At 46.3% G+C, this 16,909-nt stretch overlaps 1 protein-coding gene across 10 annotated transcripts in view; it reads right to left on the bottom strand.

Annotated features, from left to right (window-relative positions):
* LOC126095759 (transcriptional enhancer factor TEF-1) overlaps window positions 1-16,909 on the bottom strand; it is a 759,916-nt gene that overhangs the window by 58,509 nt on the left and 684,498 nt on the right. For all 10 annotated transcript variants that reach the window (XM_049910557.1, XM_049910558.1, XM_049910560.1 and 7 more), the window contains one exon: window positions 14,618-14,756. In XM_049910557.1, the coding sequence (XP_049766514.1) occupies window positions 14,618-14,756 (139 nt within the window). The remainder of the gene's footprint in view (window positions 1-14,617; window positions 14,757-16,909) is intronic.

Genomic DNA, 16,909 nt, shown 5'->3' with positions numbered 1-16,909 from the left:
CCACCGAGACACGCATTCACCGAATTACTACTCACGAAACGTCAATGTCGAACGCAAAGCGTCATTTAGCAGCAATACCGCTCCTCCAAAAAGCATCCACAGCCGCGTTTCTGCGAGTACAGGTCTACAAAAAGGGAGTGTCGCGACTGGCGGGGACTGCTCGCAGGTGGTCCGGCGGGCGCCTTGTCCAGGGGCGGGGGACGAACGTGGCAAGGCGGCGGCCGCTAAGGACGGGACGGAGGAAGGAAGCGAGGAGCGTCGTCAATACGGCAGCCGCTGCGCCGCCTGCTGCCGGCCAGGGTCCGGCTATCGACCGTGTCCGCCGGACCCTGCCCATCCCCGGCCCGCTCTGCCGGACATTCGGTGCCGGCAAGGCGCAAGGCGCCGCCCAAGACACTGCGCCACGTGCGCCAGCGCGCCGATGTTCCACTACACCGCTGTCCAGCTGCCAGCATTGTGTCTCGACAACTGCCTTCTGCCGTGGCTTAATATTAGTGGGGAGGGAGGGAGTTTCACTAAACCGGCGCCAGAACTATAATGGTAGTTTCATAAGTGCGCTGCACACCCCCGACAGACATCACGCTAACAATGTGTAACATCACCTTAATCCTTCATAATGACTTCAGCTCAACGAGGAAGTGTGTCCACAAGTTTCTTTGGCTTAGCCATTCGTTGATGATTAGGCCCATGTCCTGTAGACCTAATAAATTGCTCTAGTGCGACCCTTACTTGAATACTGCTCGACTGTGTGGGCTCCGCACCAGGTCTGATTAAAAGAAGAGATCGAAGCAATGCAGAGGCGGTAGGTTCGACCAGCAAGCAGATATTACGGAGATGCTTCGTGAACTCAAATGGAAATTCCTGCACGGAAGGCGTTCATTTTAAGTAATTTGAAGATGAACGGGAGGGGGGGGGGGGGGGGGGGGAAGGGCCGCGCGGGATTAGCCGAGCGGTCTCGGGCGCCGCAGTCATGGACTGTGCGGCCGGTCCCGGCGGAGATTCGAGTCCTCCCCCGGGAATGTGTAAGCTTAGGGACTAATGTGTAAGCTTAGGGACTAATGACCTTAGCAAATAAGTCCCATAAGATTTCAAACACATTTCAACATTTTTGAAGGGGCGAGGGGGGAAGGTAGGGGGGAGAGAGGGAGGGAGGGAGAGAGAGAGAGAAAGAGAGAGAGAGAGTGAGAGAGAGAGAGAGAGAGAGAGAGAGAGAGAGAGAGAAAATATGGAAAGGAACTAATGATATTTGCTGCATCAGGACTTTATGCAGAATCAGCGACCAGTGAAAATGTTATTATAAGGTAGCGTTAACCACAGCGTCAACCAGACACATTGTTTATCACAAATGTGCAGATTATCTCGACTCGCTCCCTGGCTGATCCAGACACTCACCTTGAGATTCATACTGGAGGTCGAATGTGAATATCCATCCGCACTAAAGGTTGTGGATTATTATCCATAGAGGCGAATCAGTTATATGTGAATGCGTGTTGTCTGATCTTTCGGGCAGGCCCGAATGAACATACACTTTGCATTCGTAAAAGAGGTTCATTGCCTGAGGCACTGTTGAAAAAAATTAGAGACTCGGCGTTAGATGCCGACTGCAGAACGCTTGTACCACAGCCAACGTACATTTCGTGTAACGACTACTAAGATGAGACAAATTAGAGCTCATACGGAAGCCTATAGACAGTAGTTTTTACCTCTCTCCATTTGTGCGTGGAATATGAAAGGAAACTACTTGTAGTGGTACAAAGTGTCCTCTGCCATGTACCATGCGTTGAGGTGTGGAATATTTACTAGTATATGTGCAGATGTAGCTGTAGATGTAGAGGCTGAATGCTTCGTTTCCCCTGACGTTGGAAAGAGGCTCAGACATTTCATATGGGATTGAAATCGGAGTATGTAGCGGGACAGTCGAGCTGCGATGGGTTGCCCGAGTGTTCGACAAACCAGGCACGTGTGCGTGCAGCCACGTGAGCGCGGCGGCCGCTGTGGCCGAGCGGTTCTAGGCGTTTTCAGTCCGGAACCGCGTTACTGCTACGGTCGCAGGTTCGAATCCTGCCTCAGGCATGGATGTGTGTGCTGTCCTTAGGTTAGCTAGGTTTAAGTAGTTCTGAGTCTAGGGGACTGATGACCTCAGATGTTAAGTCCCATAGTAAGCGCGGTCACTGCTGTCTTGAAAGCCGAAAGCGTCCACAGCACCCTCAGAAGAAAGGCCAACACCTGCTAACCGACAATGCTGAAATGAACGTCCTGGTTTATGAACACGCTAACCTGCGTGAGTGGACTCAAGTCAGGGCACTGAAAACACCCCCGAAACGTCACAGAACATCATCTGGGCTGAACTGCAGGCCCCATCGCGACTGGTCATATCCACATTACACGCCTCCAGTCAGCTTGTGTCCAGTTTCTGACGACGTGCAGCTTTGTGTGCCGCTGTGACAAATGGCCTTTTGCGAGGTACTCGGCTGCAGATGCCCATTCTATGCAGTTCCCTTCACAGTGTTAGCTCGGACACTCGTTGCGATGGATCCATATTCACTGAAAGCAACATTTCCTATCAGGCTGGGAAGTACTTGCCATTGAGGAGACGTCACATTCGTCTGCGTTGCCTCTCGGTTAGAATCTTTCCAACGACCACTGTTCTTGTGCCGTGTTACGTGAATCAAATTCCATGTAGACATGTTGAACAGTCGGTGTTGATACATCAACAAATCGGATAACTTTATTAACGGTATGATGAAGTGCACGTCCAAACACGATAGCTCCTTCCCGTGCTTTAGGCCAAAACCAAAACACACGGAGAGGCCGGACGAAGGTATGACTTGAACAGATCCAATGTGCGACATTAGGATCCTTCAGAAGAAAAATGGAAGAAGGCAGTTTCAACGATAAAACCATTCAGCACACCGAAATGTGGCAAATAACCGGAATTTGAAGCTAAAGTTTTTCCTATGTGCAAAATAAGAGGAAAGATGGGATGCCTATCTCACGAGAAATAATCCAGCTGAAAGCGTTGGAAATCGCACGAGTCTCAAGCGTGTCACAGGAGGAATTCCTTGTAAGTATGCGCTAGTATCGTCAGTTCATGCGTAGAAATAGCCTTGCTCTCCGATGAAGTACTACACTGGCGCAATGCCAGAAGATTTCTAGGAGAAACTTTTTAATTTCCAGCGGTACGTCATACAGCTGGGACAGTGTCACTCATGCCCTTTTCATCAGACTAGCAATGCTGCAAAACGCCAGTATTTACTGACGTGACAAACAGTACAGCAGTAGACATAAAAGGGGCAAAAAGTATGTCATTAAGAAGAACCAGGTATGAAGAAAAAATACTAATATCTCTGATGTGAGCTGTCACAGACGATGGGGAAAAGTAAGCCCCCTTACGTCATTCTGATGGGAAGAAACTATACACAAAGAAAACTTTCCTAAGGGCTTAACAATTCGCTGCCAAGAAAAGGGCTGGATAACAACGCAATAGATTGTTGACTGACGGTCTCCTGCTTGTAATCGCAGACCTGTGGCTTTGCTGGCTAAGAAAGCTGCACTACTCGTTCTAGACCCTTTTAAGGGATATACAAATGCTAAAAAAAAAATGGTTCAAATGGCTCTGAGCACTATGGGACTTAACATCTATGGTCATCAGTCCCCTAGAACTTAGAACTACTTAAACCTAACTAACCTAAGGACAGCACACAACACCCAGTCATCACGAGGCAGAGAAAATCCCTGACCCCGCCGGGAATCGAACCCGGGAACCCGGGCGTGGGAAGCGAGAACGCTACCACACGACCACGAGCTGCGGACTACAAATGCTGAAGTAAAAGATCAAATTGCTGCACCTAAGTCAGATCTTGTCGTACTACGGAGGAATAACTTCATAAGTACAGACCGCTGAAGGACAACCTCCGAAAAATATATTCCGATTGGCTCCTGGAAGAAGACTATACGCTTTCAGCGCCCGGCAAGATTAAGAAGCCATTAGCCACTCCTCTGCACGAGTGTATTCCCGATTCTTGGTCCTCCATTTTATCACAATCCATCATCACGGGGTTCTAGAAACGCTGCCTATCCAACACGCTGAACGGCAGCGCAGATCACATACAGTGGGAACACAACGAAGAAAATGATGGCGTGAGAATGATGAAGTGTATATCGGTACTGATAATAATGAGAGCCAATAAGACAAAATATGGTACTGGTAAGTTAGATTCCAATGTGTTGTTTCATATGTTGCTACAAAATGTTTACACTGCATACCTACGTCTTACATGTAAGTACAAGTAGACATCTTGTAATTTTTCTCTTCTTAATCAGTGAATGACTGATTTTAGCGCGAAACTGTCCCCCCCCCCCCTCCCCCTCCTTTCTCGAAATTAGGCTGCGGATTATATGCGGTGATTGCTTGTTATCGGGTCAGTGTGGTACATCCATTTGAATTTCCTAACAGTGATGATGATGATGATTATGAAGGTCCCATACTCCAAGGATTGTAAGAGACGATGCGGGAGACCCGCACTGCCGACTAGCCAAGGTCCTAGCGGTGGTGGTTTTCCATTGCCTCCCTCCGACCGTAATGAGGATGGATGATGATGATGATGATGATGAAGCAACAACACCCAGTCATCTCAAGGCAGGAGAAATCCCTGACCCCGCCGGGAATCGAACCAGGGACCCCGTGCACGGGAAGCGAGAACGCTATCGCAAGACCACGAGCAGTACGCAAGTTTTTAGAGGCCATATCCTGAGCTCAGGTCTCCTGGGGATCTACTACAGCAGATTTCACACTTTGCTTTAAAGTGTGTGGTGCTCTTGCGCTTTAATGCGTTCTTTCACTGTATAACCAGTTTTGCCTATAGACCCTCTGACACAACCACGCGTTACGATCAAGAACGTTGCACGTCGAAGGAGGCCTCTATTCTTTACTGATTGGAAAAATCTAATCTTTCTGACAATTTTCTGAAAATTTGCACTAATTTGAACTTTTACTCCGACGGAACACTTTGAGAATCATGGTAATCTGATGCAACGGCTTGTTTATTTTGAAGGCTCATAAAATTTGAAAAATGCAAAAAACATGTTTTACTCAGTGATATAAATTTTAAATCATAACTAGTAATACAACTTCGTTTAAGACCCTATCTATGGAAGTGCAATAGTAGACTATGGTCACCGTCTTCAATTCAAAGTTGTTATTTCCACTACTGATATGGAAGGCCCAAGAAGGCAGACTGCTCAGCAATGTTTGTCTCTGAGCTCACGTCAGTGATGGAGCGAAGTAGTGTATAAATATATATTTATGAGCGAAGCTGCCCATATTTTTTCCCAGAATATTGTCAGGGCTTCCGTAGACCAACGAATAGGAATGGGAGACCGGCCTCTCTCTCTATCTCCAAGGTGAAATTGGTTTTCAGATGAAGTCATTTAAGAAATGGATCCTGTGAAGCTGCTCCTCACTGTGTGAATATATCACAAATGTGTCAGGACATGTCGACCAAAATGCTCCATCAAAGTGGCGACAAAGGGGAACCAAAAGCAATACCTTCAGATTGTCCTTAAAATTCTCCTTTATTTCTAAAAAAGCTCATCGCAAACAAAATTCTGTTAGGCCACATCTGGAGCAACGTTACTCACAATGATCTCCATATTATAGAAGTATGCTACCGGGATTTTTGTAAGTAAAGATTTCGCGTCCAAGTTCATTAGACTGTCAGTCGTGGATATCTTTACCGTGTGTAATATTTCTAAAAATGCTCTTGAATCATACAGAAAAATGATCAGATTATCGACCGAATGCTTCAGTTTCTCAAGTAAATGACTTACTAAAAAGTACGTTGGCGAGTTAACCACGTTCACTTTGACCATTAGTGGTTATCACACTGTTGAGTCGCTAGTGACGGGCTACTTGAAATAAAAACCAGACGCCGTTTTTTGCTACCGGTTAGTATGAAGAGACTACACTGATGTGGCAAAAGTCATGGGACACCTCCTAATATCGTGTCGGGATCTTCTTTTGCCCGGCGTTGTGCAGCAGTTGGACATGGCATGGGATCAACAAGACGTTAAAAGCCGCCTGCAGAAATATTGGACCATATTGCCCCTATAGCCTTACATAATTGCGAAAGTGTTGCCAGTCCAGGACTTTATGAGCACGAACTGCCTCTCGATTATGTCCCACAAATGTTCGGAGGGATTCATGTTGGCCGATCTGGTTGGCCAAATCATTCGCTAGAATTCTCCAGAATGTTCTTCAAACCAATCGCTAACAATTTGGGCCCGATGATATGACATCGTTTTTTTTGGGAACATGAAGTCCATGAATGGTTGTAAATGGTTTCACGGAGGAACCCGTTCATTCCATGTAAACACAGCCCACACCATAATGGGGCCGCTATCGGCTTGCACAATGCCTTGATGACAACTTGGGTCCATTGCTTCGTGGGGTTTGCGCCACAATCAAACCCTAACATCAACTCTTACCAACTGGAATCGAGACTAATCTGACCAAGTCACGGTATTCTATTTTTCTAGGGTCCACCCTGTATGGTCACAAGCACAGCAGAGGCGCTGCAGAGTTGTCGTGCTGTTAGCCCATATTTCACCGCACTATCCTAAAGGATACGTTCGACGTACGTTCCACACTGATTTCTGCGCAGTTATTTCAAACACTGTTGCTTGTCTGTTAGCACTGACAACTCTACTCAAACCCCACTGCTCTCGATCGTTAACTGAAGGCCGTCGGCCACTGTGTTGTCCGTTGTGAAAGGGAACGTCTGAAATTTGGTATTTTCGACAAACCCTTGACACTGAGGATTTCTGAATATGGAATTCCCTAACAATTTCGGAAATGGAGTGCCCAAAGCATCTAGCTTCGACAACTATTCCGCGTTCAGTGTCTGTTAATTCCCGACATGCGGCCGTAATCAAGTCGGAAACATTTTTACACGAATCACCAGAGTTCAAATGAAGGGCCGCCAATGCACTGCTATTTTATACCTTGCATACGAGATACTACCGTCATCCGTACACGTGCATATCGCTATCCCATGACGTTTGTCACTTCGATGTACATAACTTGGTGGAAACGAGTTGACACAAAGCGTGACTGGAATGAATTTGCGCTGGCGACTGGCATCGATTGTTCTGCGACCAGCGAGCACGTCGGCCTTGTAACGATGTGTCGTGGCTGACCTCTCTAACTTGCCTTGTTAACTACCTCGCCTCGGCGCTGCTCTCCGCGCTGTCCCATTTTGTGAGAATGTTCTTTTCTCACTCCAAAATTGTTTCTTCCAGACAGTAAACGCCAATGTTTGTTCCAGCGGCTTCAAATTCTTACCGGCGTTGTGTATTAACAGTGTCATCTTAGTATCTTTTATGCTTCTCAGGCTTTTCAGAAGTAATCAATCGTACATTCACATACATTTGTTCAAGATCAAATTAGATGTCATTTCTGCCTCCTACAAGGAATAATTTTGTCGCACTTTTCGATGGTCACAGTCTATTCATTCATATAAGAGATTAACACTGCATGTTTCAAATTATTATCCTTTTTACTTTAAAAATCATCAGGCAGAATTGTGAAACACCCAAGTACCGGCTGCCAAATTGTATTGTATTCAATGCCTAATCACTCTGCGCATGCAGTCGCCTATTCTGCGTTAGGATCAGCACATACATTTGGTTGCTACGAGGGTTGACTGGAAAGTAATGCTTCCACCTTCGTAACTCTTCAACAGTTTGCAGCATTGGTATGCGGCAGGCACTGGCTTGTTGTGTAGCCTCTTCTCTACAGCTCCAGTTGGCGGGAAGCCTTAGCACTGAACGGTTGTGTTGTTACAGTGTGAAGTATGGGACCCTGTGCATACGGTCGGTCAATGCGATTTAAGCAACGTGCAGTCATTGAATTCTAGACAGCAGAAGGTGTCACCCCAAAGGAGATGCTTCAGAGAATGAAAGCAGTTTATAGTGATTGTGTGGATATGAGTACTGTGCGTCGATGGGCGAGTAAATTTAAAGATGTTGAGGCGGGAACATCTGACCTGCGTGACAAACAAAGAGTTGGACGTCCTGTGACAGCAACCACAGAGTTTCACAAGTAAAATGTTGACAGACTTATTCAGGACGATCATCGAATCACTCAGAGAGAAACTGCAAGCACAATCGGCATTTCACAAGAACGTGTGGGTCACAGTATTGCTTTGCTTGGCTATCGGAAGATCTGTGAACGATGGGTACCCTGGATGCTGACTCCTGAAATGAAAGCGTGACGCATTTCTCCATTCAATTGTGACAAGAGACGAAATGTCAGTCTATGGAATATCGACAAAGACTCGCCCCAGAAAAAGAAAGACGCAAACCTCAGCTGGAAAATTCATGGCCACAGTGTTCTGGGACGCACATGGTGTTATCCATGTTGATTTCCTTGATCGTGGAACAACAATAAACTCAGAGCGTTACATCACAACGCTGTGAATTCTGAAACGACGGCTATCAAGGATCCGAAAGGAAAAGGGAAACGTTTTCCTGCAGCATGACAATGCCAAACCACACACTTCACGTTCCACCACAGCCGAACGTGAGACTGAATTTCATCACCGTACGGCATCCTCCCATACAGTCCTGACTTCCATCTGTTCCCGATAATGAAAGATGATCTACGGGGACAACATTATGCTTCTGGTGAAGACATTGAGAGAACTGTGAGACTGTGGATGCGGAAACAGTGTCGACTTCTTCCGTGAAGGCTTCAGAAAACTAGTACATCGTTGGCAGAAATATATCCAATTGGCTGCTGATTATGTGGAAAAGTGAATATTGGTAATTAAAGATCACATTCAAAGTAGTAGAGGCGTCTACTGTTTTAGTACTTAACGAGCACTGATTTGGAGCGATTTTAGATGTATTGTATTTTAGCAATTCTAGTTCAGGAGGAAGTCGAGCGGGTACTGCAACACAAAAATTATTAGTAGTTTATTAAAACTTTAATATGGCAAATACTTAGCTTTAAAAACAATGTTTGAATGAAATTGATGCTGTCTGTGACACTCAAAACATCTAGCGCTTCGTTACGTAATGGTAGTTTCGCATCGGAGTCTAATTGCCTTTGACATGACATAATGTTAAGTATAAGAGTTCTAGTCAGACGCACTACGACGATACTGTCGTCGTAAGCGATGAATAGAATTGATCGCTGGCAGCACAAGGAAAAACTTGGGACGTGTCTACGCCGACGTCTCCGATCTACTGCTGCCTTTGGTAGCGACTGTCTTTACTTGTAGTGCGCTCTTGAGGTACCAATTTTGCACGAGGCCTCGTTCTGCGTACGACACAATAACTGACAATTGGTAGTAAGAGATAACGAATGGCACTGAGGCATTGCACTCTTTGTATACTTTGTGACATCTTGCACTTTGCATTTGTTTTCTGAACAAACCTTTTTACTGGTGGTCTGAACACGTTGTCAGCAGGAATGCAAAAGTATCCTTAAAGTATATGCTGAACACAAAGCCTCTGGGGAAAATGATGCTCATGTCGGAAGTGAAGGACTGTCATAAATGATTTATTCATTTCAGAATTCTATATTCTGCAAAGTACTACATGTACAAATATGACTGATGAATGAATACGTAAACTCGCCGAATTTGCATTGTGCCCGCCACTTGGCGTTAAGATTGCTGTGCCTTGACCAAATGGCGTTTTTGTGTGTTCGAATATCCAAGATGTTTATCTGTTACATCAGCGCAGTGTGAATTGGGAAGTAATCATGGAAAAGAAGCGCCATGTAAACAGACAATTTTCCGTTTACACCGACAACTGGGGACGCTAGTTGCCTAGGTAAACAGGAAAGTTGGTACCGATCGTCCAGGTGTACCAGATGCAAGCGTGAATAGGGTAAGAAGATTATGACGACTACCTCTCACTTTGATATGTTGCAATTGTAGTTGCTTCCACGATTTACTGCTGATTCCGCGAATTTCTATGTTTAAAGATCGACACAACTTACAATCATCATAAAAAGTTTACCCGTCAGACACGTCGTCTGTCGTATATATGCATAGGATACAAGTAATCTTTTCCTACTTCAGCGTATACAAAGTGCTTCTTTGTTATTGAAATAGGTACGCATACATTTGTTGCTTCCTCCCTATATGAAATGGCACTGCTGAATGCTGATTATCGGTCTCGCAAACAAATATTTCTGCGTAGCTCATGATACACAACTTGATGCCTTTTATCAAAATAGTTCAATAATGTTAGTGTTAAAGTAATCTTCGACTCAGTTCCACGAGTTTGTGACTCCCAGAGGTAAGGTTAGCAGCGACCTTTGGGAAGCTGAGCGAGTGAATTGGCGCGCAACTCGCTATTCGGACAGGAGACGTTTCTACAATCTGCAATCACCTCCTCGCTGGACGGTGGAAGCAGCGCGCTTGGTGCTTAACGACCCGTTACAGGACACGGAACACTTACTGAGGAAGTGGCAGAATAAACGGACCGCAACCTACGATGACAATGAAATATACGTCCGCAATCATTTCCTGGAACTTCGGGATCACCACCTTCTCTCCTGTCTCACTACGAACGCAGTTCTCAGATATTTGACTTGTTTCAACTTACCTCCCTTCATAACAGCGTCAATGAGTGAAAACGACACTCTTGTCTTACAAATATCAGTTCTCTTAGATTAGTCTTTATGACAGCTGAAGACGATCTTGGAAACGGAAGTCTACTGGAGGACTCCTAAATAGGGAATCACTGCCGTTCCTCGGAGCCACGAGCACCTCCTGAATGACAAAGCGTCTTTTCACATACGAATGTTTCACCTCCCACCAAACGTTGTTAATTGCACTATGTAAATTCTTCACCCTTCAACTCGACACCCATGTTCTTATTTACGAAAGAACAATGACACACTATACACTGTGATCATCGACCTACTATCAATATAGACCAGTCCAGGCGATAACAGCGTCACCTGGCGAGGAAACACTGCTCGACACACACACACACACACACACACACACACACACACACACACACACACACGCACGAAATGGCAGCTAGGAGCGATATGTTTCGAGTGTGGTCTAATAACGGGAGTCGCTAATTCACATAATGTGGGCCGATACTCGGCTTATACTTGTTTTTACGAGCTTGTTTTAGTGCGAGTGTTGGCCGTGTGTTTTTACCTCATTTGTCTTAATACTAGTACATAAGCACACCGAACAAAGGAAGTGCCACACTCTGAGGCTTCACGTTAATACCGTGGAACACCGCCCCTAGCCTTCATAATGGCTTCAGCTCAGCCAGGAAGGGAGTAACAAGTTTCTTCAGATATGCCGTATCCAGGCGAAGCGATTAACTGATGAACCAATCAGTCAAATTGAGCGGATGTTGACTCCTCCACTGTTCCAACTGGGCCCCAATATTTTGTACGAGATTAATATCGGGAGATTTAACACGCCAATCAAGGTGCGGTAGAATGTTCGCGTTACCTTCAAATCAGGAACTATGCAAACTGCCCTGTGAACACGGCTGTTTTCGTCTTTTGAAGACATACTCATCATGAAGGTTTAGAAGAAAAGTTAGTTAACACTTGGTTGGAATAACTATTCTGATCCATGAACATGGTGGCCTAGTGAGTAGACCAGAGTCTTGGTACGAAAAACATCCCCAACATTCCAGAACCACATCCGGCCTGAAATATGCCCTACAAACACTGTAGGTTAACAAGACAATCGGCCATCGGTGCACTCTACGCTTGCATGACATGGCTCGAATAGCGGAAAACGGGCGAGTGGTCGGACCACACTACACGCCTATACTGTCCATTTTGTGTGACGTTTGGTCCAATAAAGATGTGCGGCTTAGATGCAATGGCCGTTTATGGGGTACCCGATTCCAAATATCCATTGCATTCAGTTCCCTTCGCAGTGTTCGCATCGAAACGGGTTGAGAGGAGCCTGCACTCACTGACAACAGCAGTTTGGTTTGAAAATAATTCTAATTTACACGGCCTGACACTCGTCTCCAGTCCCTATCGGTGAAGATTTTTTTATGGTCACCGTTCTGACACCGTCATACATGGCTGCAAACGGCAAGCTATTTAGGGTGTAAAAAGAACCACGTAAACACAACGTTAGAGCATTAAGATGAGATAAAAAGAAACATTTTTCCTGTGACAAAAATTTTACAAGTGCGCCGTTTCCCCGCCAGAGTTCTATGAAGGTTTTTAACGATAGGAATGTACAGAGACGGTGTTCAAAATGCAATTTTTAGGGGTGTTGTTGAAAATGTCGTCCGTTAACGTTGATGCACGTCTGGCACCTCCGTGGTAATGATTGTCTTAACGCACTCAAAAGAACCATGTGTTGCATGGGCAACCAGCTCTTGTGGAGTGGCTGTTATGAGGTGTTTACCCTATCGGTTAGGAACATTTTACAGCCACCGTTATGAAGCCATGTTACACAGCTGCAAATGGTATACTATTCCATGTAGCTACGTTAGACAGTCCGCAGTGATACGCCAGCAAATTGAGCAAGTTCAATCACGGTGTGGGCATGAGCGCATCATTCTGTCACGTCTTCGCGTCGACCCATATTATTGGGCAACCGACTGTCACAAACACACCACTTCAGTGCAATGACCTGAATCAGCGTCAACAGGGCACATGCCCGCCCAGGGCGAGTTCTACGCCATCTACAGCACCACAGACACCAGTGTGCTCTTTTAAAGGCGGACGACATTTTGTAGAATGAGCTTATAACTGTTCTTCTGTGTGTTCCTGACACCAAATAAATAAATCAGAAATGGGTAAAAAGGATGACTGGGGCCAGAGAAGGCCTCTGACTACAAGCAAAATTTTAATACATACGAGGGGCGTTCAGGAAGCAAAGCAACACCTTTTTTTTCTGAAAGCAGGTTGGTTTTATTCAGGGTTCCATCACACTATATTGTATATTACCCACTATTTTGGCTACATAACCCTATTTTTCAACATTATCTCCGTTCAATGCGTCGGCCATACGCCACTCTACTGGGAGAGCCTGTATACCCGCATGGTACCACGCTACCGGTCGACATCGGAGCCCACGTCTTGCTGCATCTGAAACTTCCTGGCAGATTAAAACTGTGTACCGGACCGAGACTCGAACTCGGGACCTTTGCCTTTCGCGGGCAAGTGCTCTACCAACTGAGCTACCCAAGCACGACTCACGCCCCGTCCTCACAGCTTTACTTCCGCCAGTACCCCGTCTCCTACTTTCCAAACTTCATAGACGCGCTTTTGCGAACCTTTCAGAACTAGCACTGCCGGAAGAAAGGATATTGCGGAGACATGGCTTAGCCACAGCCTGGGGGATGTTTCCAGAATGAGATTTTCACCCTGCAGCGAAGTGTGCGCTGATATGAAACTTCCTGGCAGATTAAAACTGTGTGCCAGACCGAGACTCGAACTGGGGACCTTTGCCTTTCGCGGGCAAGTGCTTCTGTGAAGTTTGGAAGGTAGGAGACGAGGTACTGGCAGAACTGAAGCTGTGAGGACGGGTCGTGAGTCGTGCTTGGGTAGCTCTGTTGGTAGAGCACTTGCCCGCGAAAGGTAAAGGTCCCGAGTTCGAATCTCGGTCCGGCACACAGTTTTAATCTGTCAGGAAATCAGCGCACACTCCTTTGCAGAGCGAAAATCTCATTCTGGATACGGTGAAATCATTTCTTTAATTTCCTGAGTGTAGCACAACACACTCCAGAGCTGATCGTTGCAGCACGAGGGAGGACATCAAACAGAATAACCCTTCCAGAGTACCAGAAGACCGTCGCCATGACTATCAGCTGAAGGTGCGGGTTTGAACTTTTTCTTCGCAGGAGAGATGGTTTGGCAGCATTTCATGGATTACCGTTTCGTTTTTGGTTCAATGTGATGAATCCATGTTTCACCGCCTGTAACTATGTTTGGCAAAAAATTGTCAAGATCAGCATCGTAACGCGCAACCAATTCCGAACAGACGGACCTTCGTTGCTGTATATGGTCTTCTGTTGGCCGGCGAGGAACCCAATGCGCACACACGTTTGTGCACTTCAACAGGTGGACGAGTGTGTCACTGCTACCAACAAGACGTCCAGTTTAACAGTGAGATGTTTGATTACGATCCACCGGTCGCCTGGTATGAGAGTGTCCGCACGTTCCAGTATTGCAGGAGTCACAGCTGTGTGCGACTCTTTCTAGAAGATGACAGACGACTCGTCGAACGACTCACCATGGTGAACGTAGGCATTCTGCAAGCGCCTGCGAATATCTGTGATGCTCTTGGTTTTCTGCCAAAAGAATGACAGCTCTCTGCTTGGAACGCAGCTCCGTTATAGAAACCTTTTTGAAAGCTACAATAGCGCCGCCACCTATCGGATCTGAGCTGAAGCGGGAATACTGCACAATGTCCGACAGCAAATTCCGTATTTTTTCACTCGAAAACTAGCCGAGGAAAAAATGTGTCGCATTACTTACTGAACGGCTCTCGCACAAAGGGTTCGTCTAAAACGGTGGCACTATGGGCTGTAACTCGAGGAAAATAATGACAAGTGATAGGAGGCAAGCAAAAGCAGGCAGTAGACTGCGACATACCGTACATCTTGCCCTCGTCGGAGAGGATGATTTTGCGGCGTCCGCAGGGCGGGTAGATGGCGAGCGCCTCCTGGAAGCTCTGCTCGATGTCGGGGCTCCAGACGCCCTCCGCGTCCGCCGCCGACAGGTCCTTGTCATCCTGCAACACCGGCAGCTCGTCATCCGCGGCGCACTGCTGCAACGCTTACAAGGATGCGCGTGCGCTGCATTTTGTACATATTGCCAAAACTCACCGCAGTACAGACGGCGCAAAACAGCACACCGAGGAACTCTTATCATCTTCGAGGCCACCAGCCTAATGCCACATGCAAGAAAAGTTTTAATGAGTGTGCTGACCAGGAGAATATATGCAAAAAAGGTACCTTTACAGATGAACAATATGCTTTTAGAACAGGACCAAGAGACGCAAAGATTCGAAGCATTATTAAGATCAATATATCGAGAAGAGCAGAGAAGTTTACGCTTTCTATGTTCGCCTAGAAAAAGCGTTCGATCGAGTACAATTTTGGTTCTAGGCGCTACAGTCTGGAACCGCGCAACCGCTACGGTCGCAGGTTCGAATCCTGCCTCGGGCATGGATGTGTGTGATGTCCTTAGGTTAGTTACGTTTAAGTAGTTCTAAGTTCTAGGGGACTGATGACCTGAGAAGTTAAGTCCCATAGTGCTCAGAGCCATATGAGTACAATTTTAGCTAAAGAGAAAGAAGGCTAATTATGAATCTACACAAGAAGCAGAGAGTCAAGGTACAAATTGCAAAAGAGATCATGAGTGAAAGCTCCCGGTAGCTGAATGGTCAGTACGACTGTCAATCCTAAGGGCCCGGGTTCGATTCCCGGCTGGGTCGGAGATTTTCTCCTCTCAGGGACTGGGTGTTGTGTTGTCCTAATCATCATCATTTCATCCCCATCGACGCGCAAGTCGCCGAAGTGGCGTCAAATCGAAAGACTTGCACCAGGCGAGCGGTCTACCCGAGGGGAGGCCCTCGTCACACTGCGTTATTATTATTAGTGAAAGCACAGTAAGCGGATGAATCCTGTCTCTCTTATTTTGTTTAGTATAGGCTGATGAGCCATCGCATTATGTCGACCTATTTAATAGTGTGTTGGTCCACCAGTAGTACACCTGCGACTATGTGTGCTCAGAGTCGGAGCCACCAGTCATGAGTAGGTTTCCAGAGGTACGGTGGTACCAGCAGTCTAAGCACAAGTGTTTCGGAGCACATTGTTGAACATGGGGCTGCATAGCAGATGACCCCTAAGTGCTCCGATTTTGATCCGACGACATCGTCATTTACGACTGCATTGAGGGCGGGATCGGCCGGCCGCGGTGGCCGAGCGGTTCTAGGCGCTTCACTCCGAAACCGCGCGACTGCTACGGTCGCAGGTTCGAATCCTGCCTCGGGCATGGGTGTGTGTGACGTCCTTAGGTTAGTTAGGTTTAACTAGTTCTAGAGGACTAATCACCTCAGATGTTAAGTCCCATGGTGCTCAGAACCATTTGAGGACGGGATCATCGAGACTGGATCGTGGATCAATTGAAATGTGTTGCCTAGTGAGATGGAACACGTTTCTTGTCACACCACTTCGAAGTCTTCTCAGATCGTGATGGTATCTTCTAACACGATAGCTGCCCAAGGCCAGACTAGTGCTAAGCGATCTGAAGAGCATGAGAAGAAGTCATGTTGATGTGTCGATCACCAAATTCATCTAATCTGGATCCGATGGAATACAACTGGGACGCGAACCGGTGCCAGCAACGAGCACACTTACCACCGGCAAGCGTTTCCTTTTAATCTTATTATTTTCTTGCTATGTAATTGATGTTCGTAGTGACCTAAGGTGTGTACAGTACCAATAAATATATCTGATAAAATGTTTCATTACCTCTGAACCAGTGAACATTTTCGAAAAGTGACGCCGAGCAGCCTGCTCGCTGGCCTGATGCAGCCAATTAAAGAAAACGTACTGATGTGGATCATACTAAGATAATGTCTGAGTTAAAGCAAGAGAACTTTCGATGGTCTGCACTGCATGGTGCTATCTAAAGAGACTGACCATCACCAACGTTGCCTCCATGTTAGGTCTGTTGAGTTATGAAAAATTACATGTCTTGTTAGCCACTAATTAATGTGGTCCCTATGAGAAACATTCCCAGCGAATATCTCATTGATAGACAGAAGGCAACGCCATAACAGGGCAGTAATTTGCGAGGAATTGCACGGTCTACGCGTAGACATCTGTTGTCGCATATTTCTAGCAACCTACTAACAAGCACTTGTCGATTCCATGCCAC

The sequence above is a fragment of the Schistocerca cancellata genome, chromosome 8 (assembly GCF_023864275.1).
Source record: "Schistocerca cancellata isolate TAMUIC-IGC-003103 chromosome 8, iqSchCanc2.1, whole genome shotgun sequence".
Classification (NCBI taxonomy): domain Eukaryota; kingdom Metazoa; phylum Arthropoda; class Insecta; order Orthoptera; family Acrididae; genus Schistocerca; species Schistocerca cancellata.
This window is presented reverse-complemented; position numbering and strand designations above follow the sequence as displayed.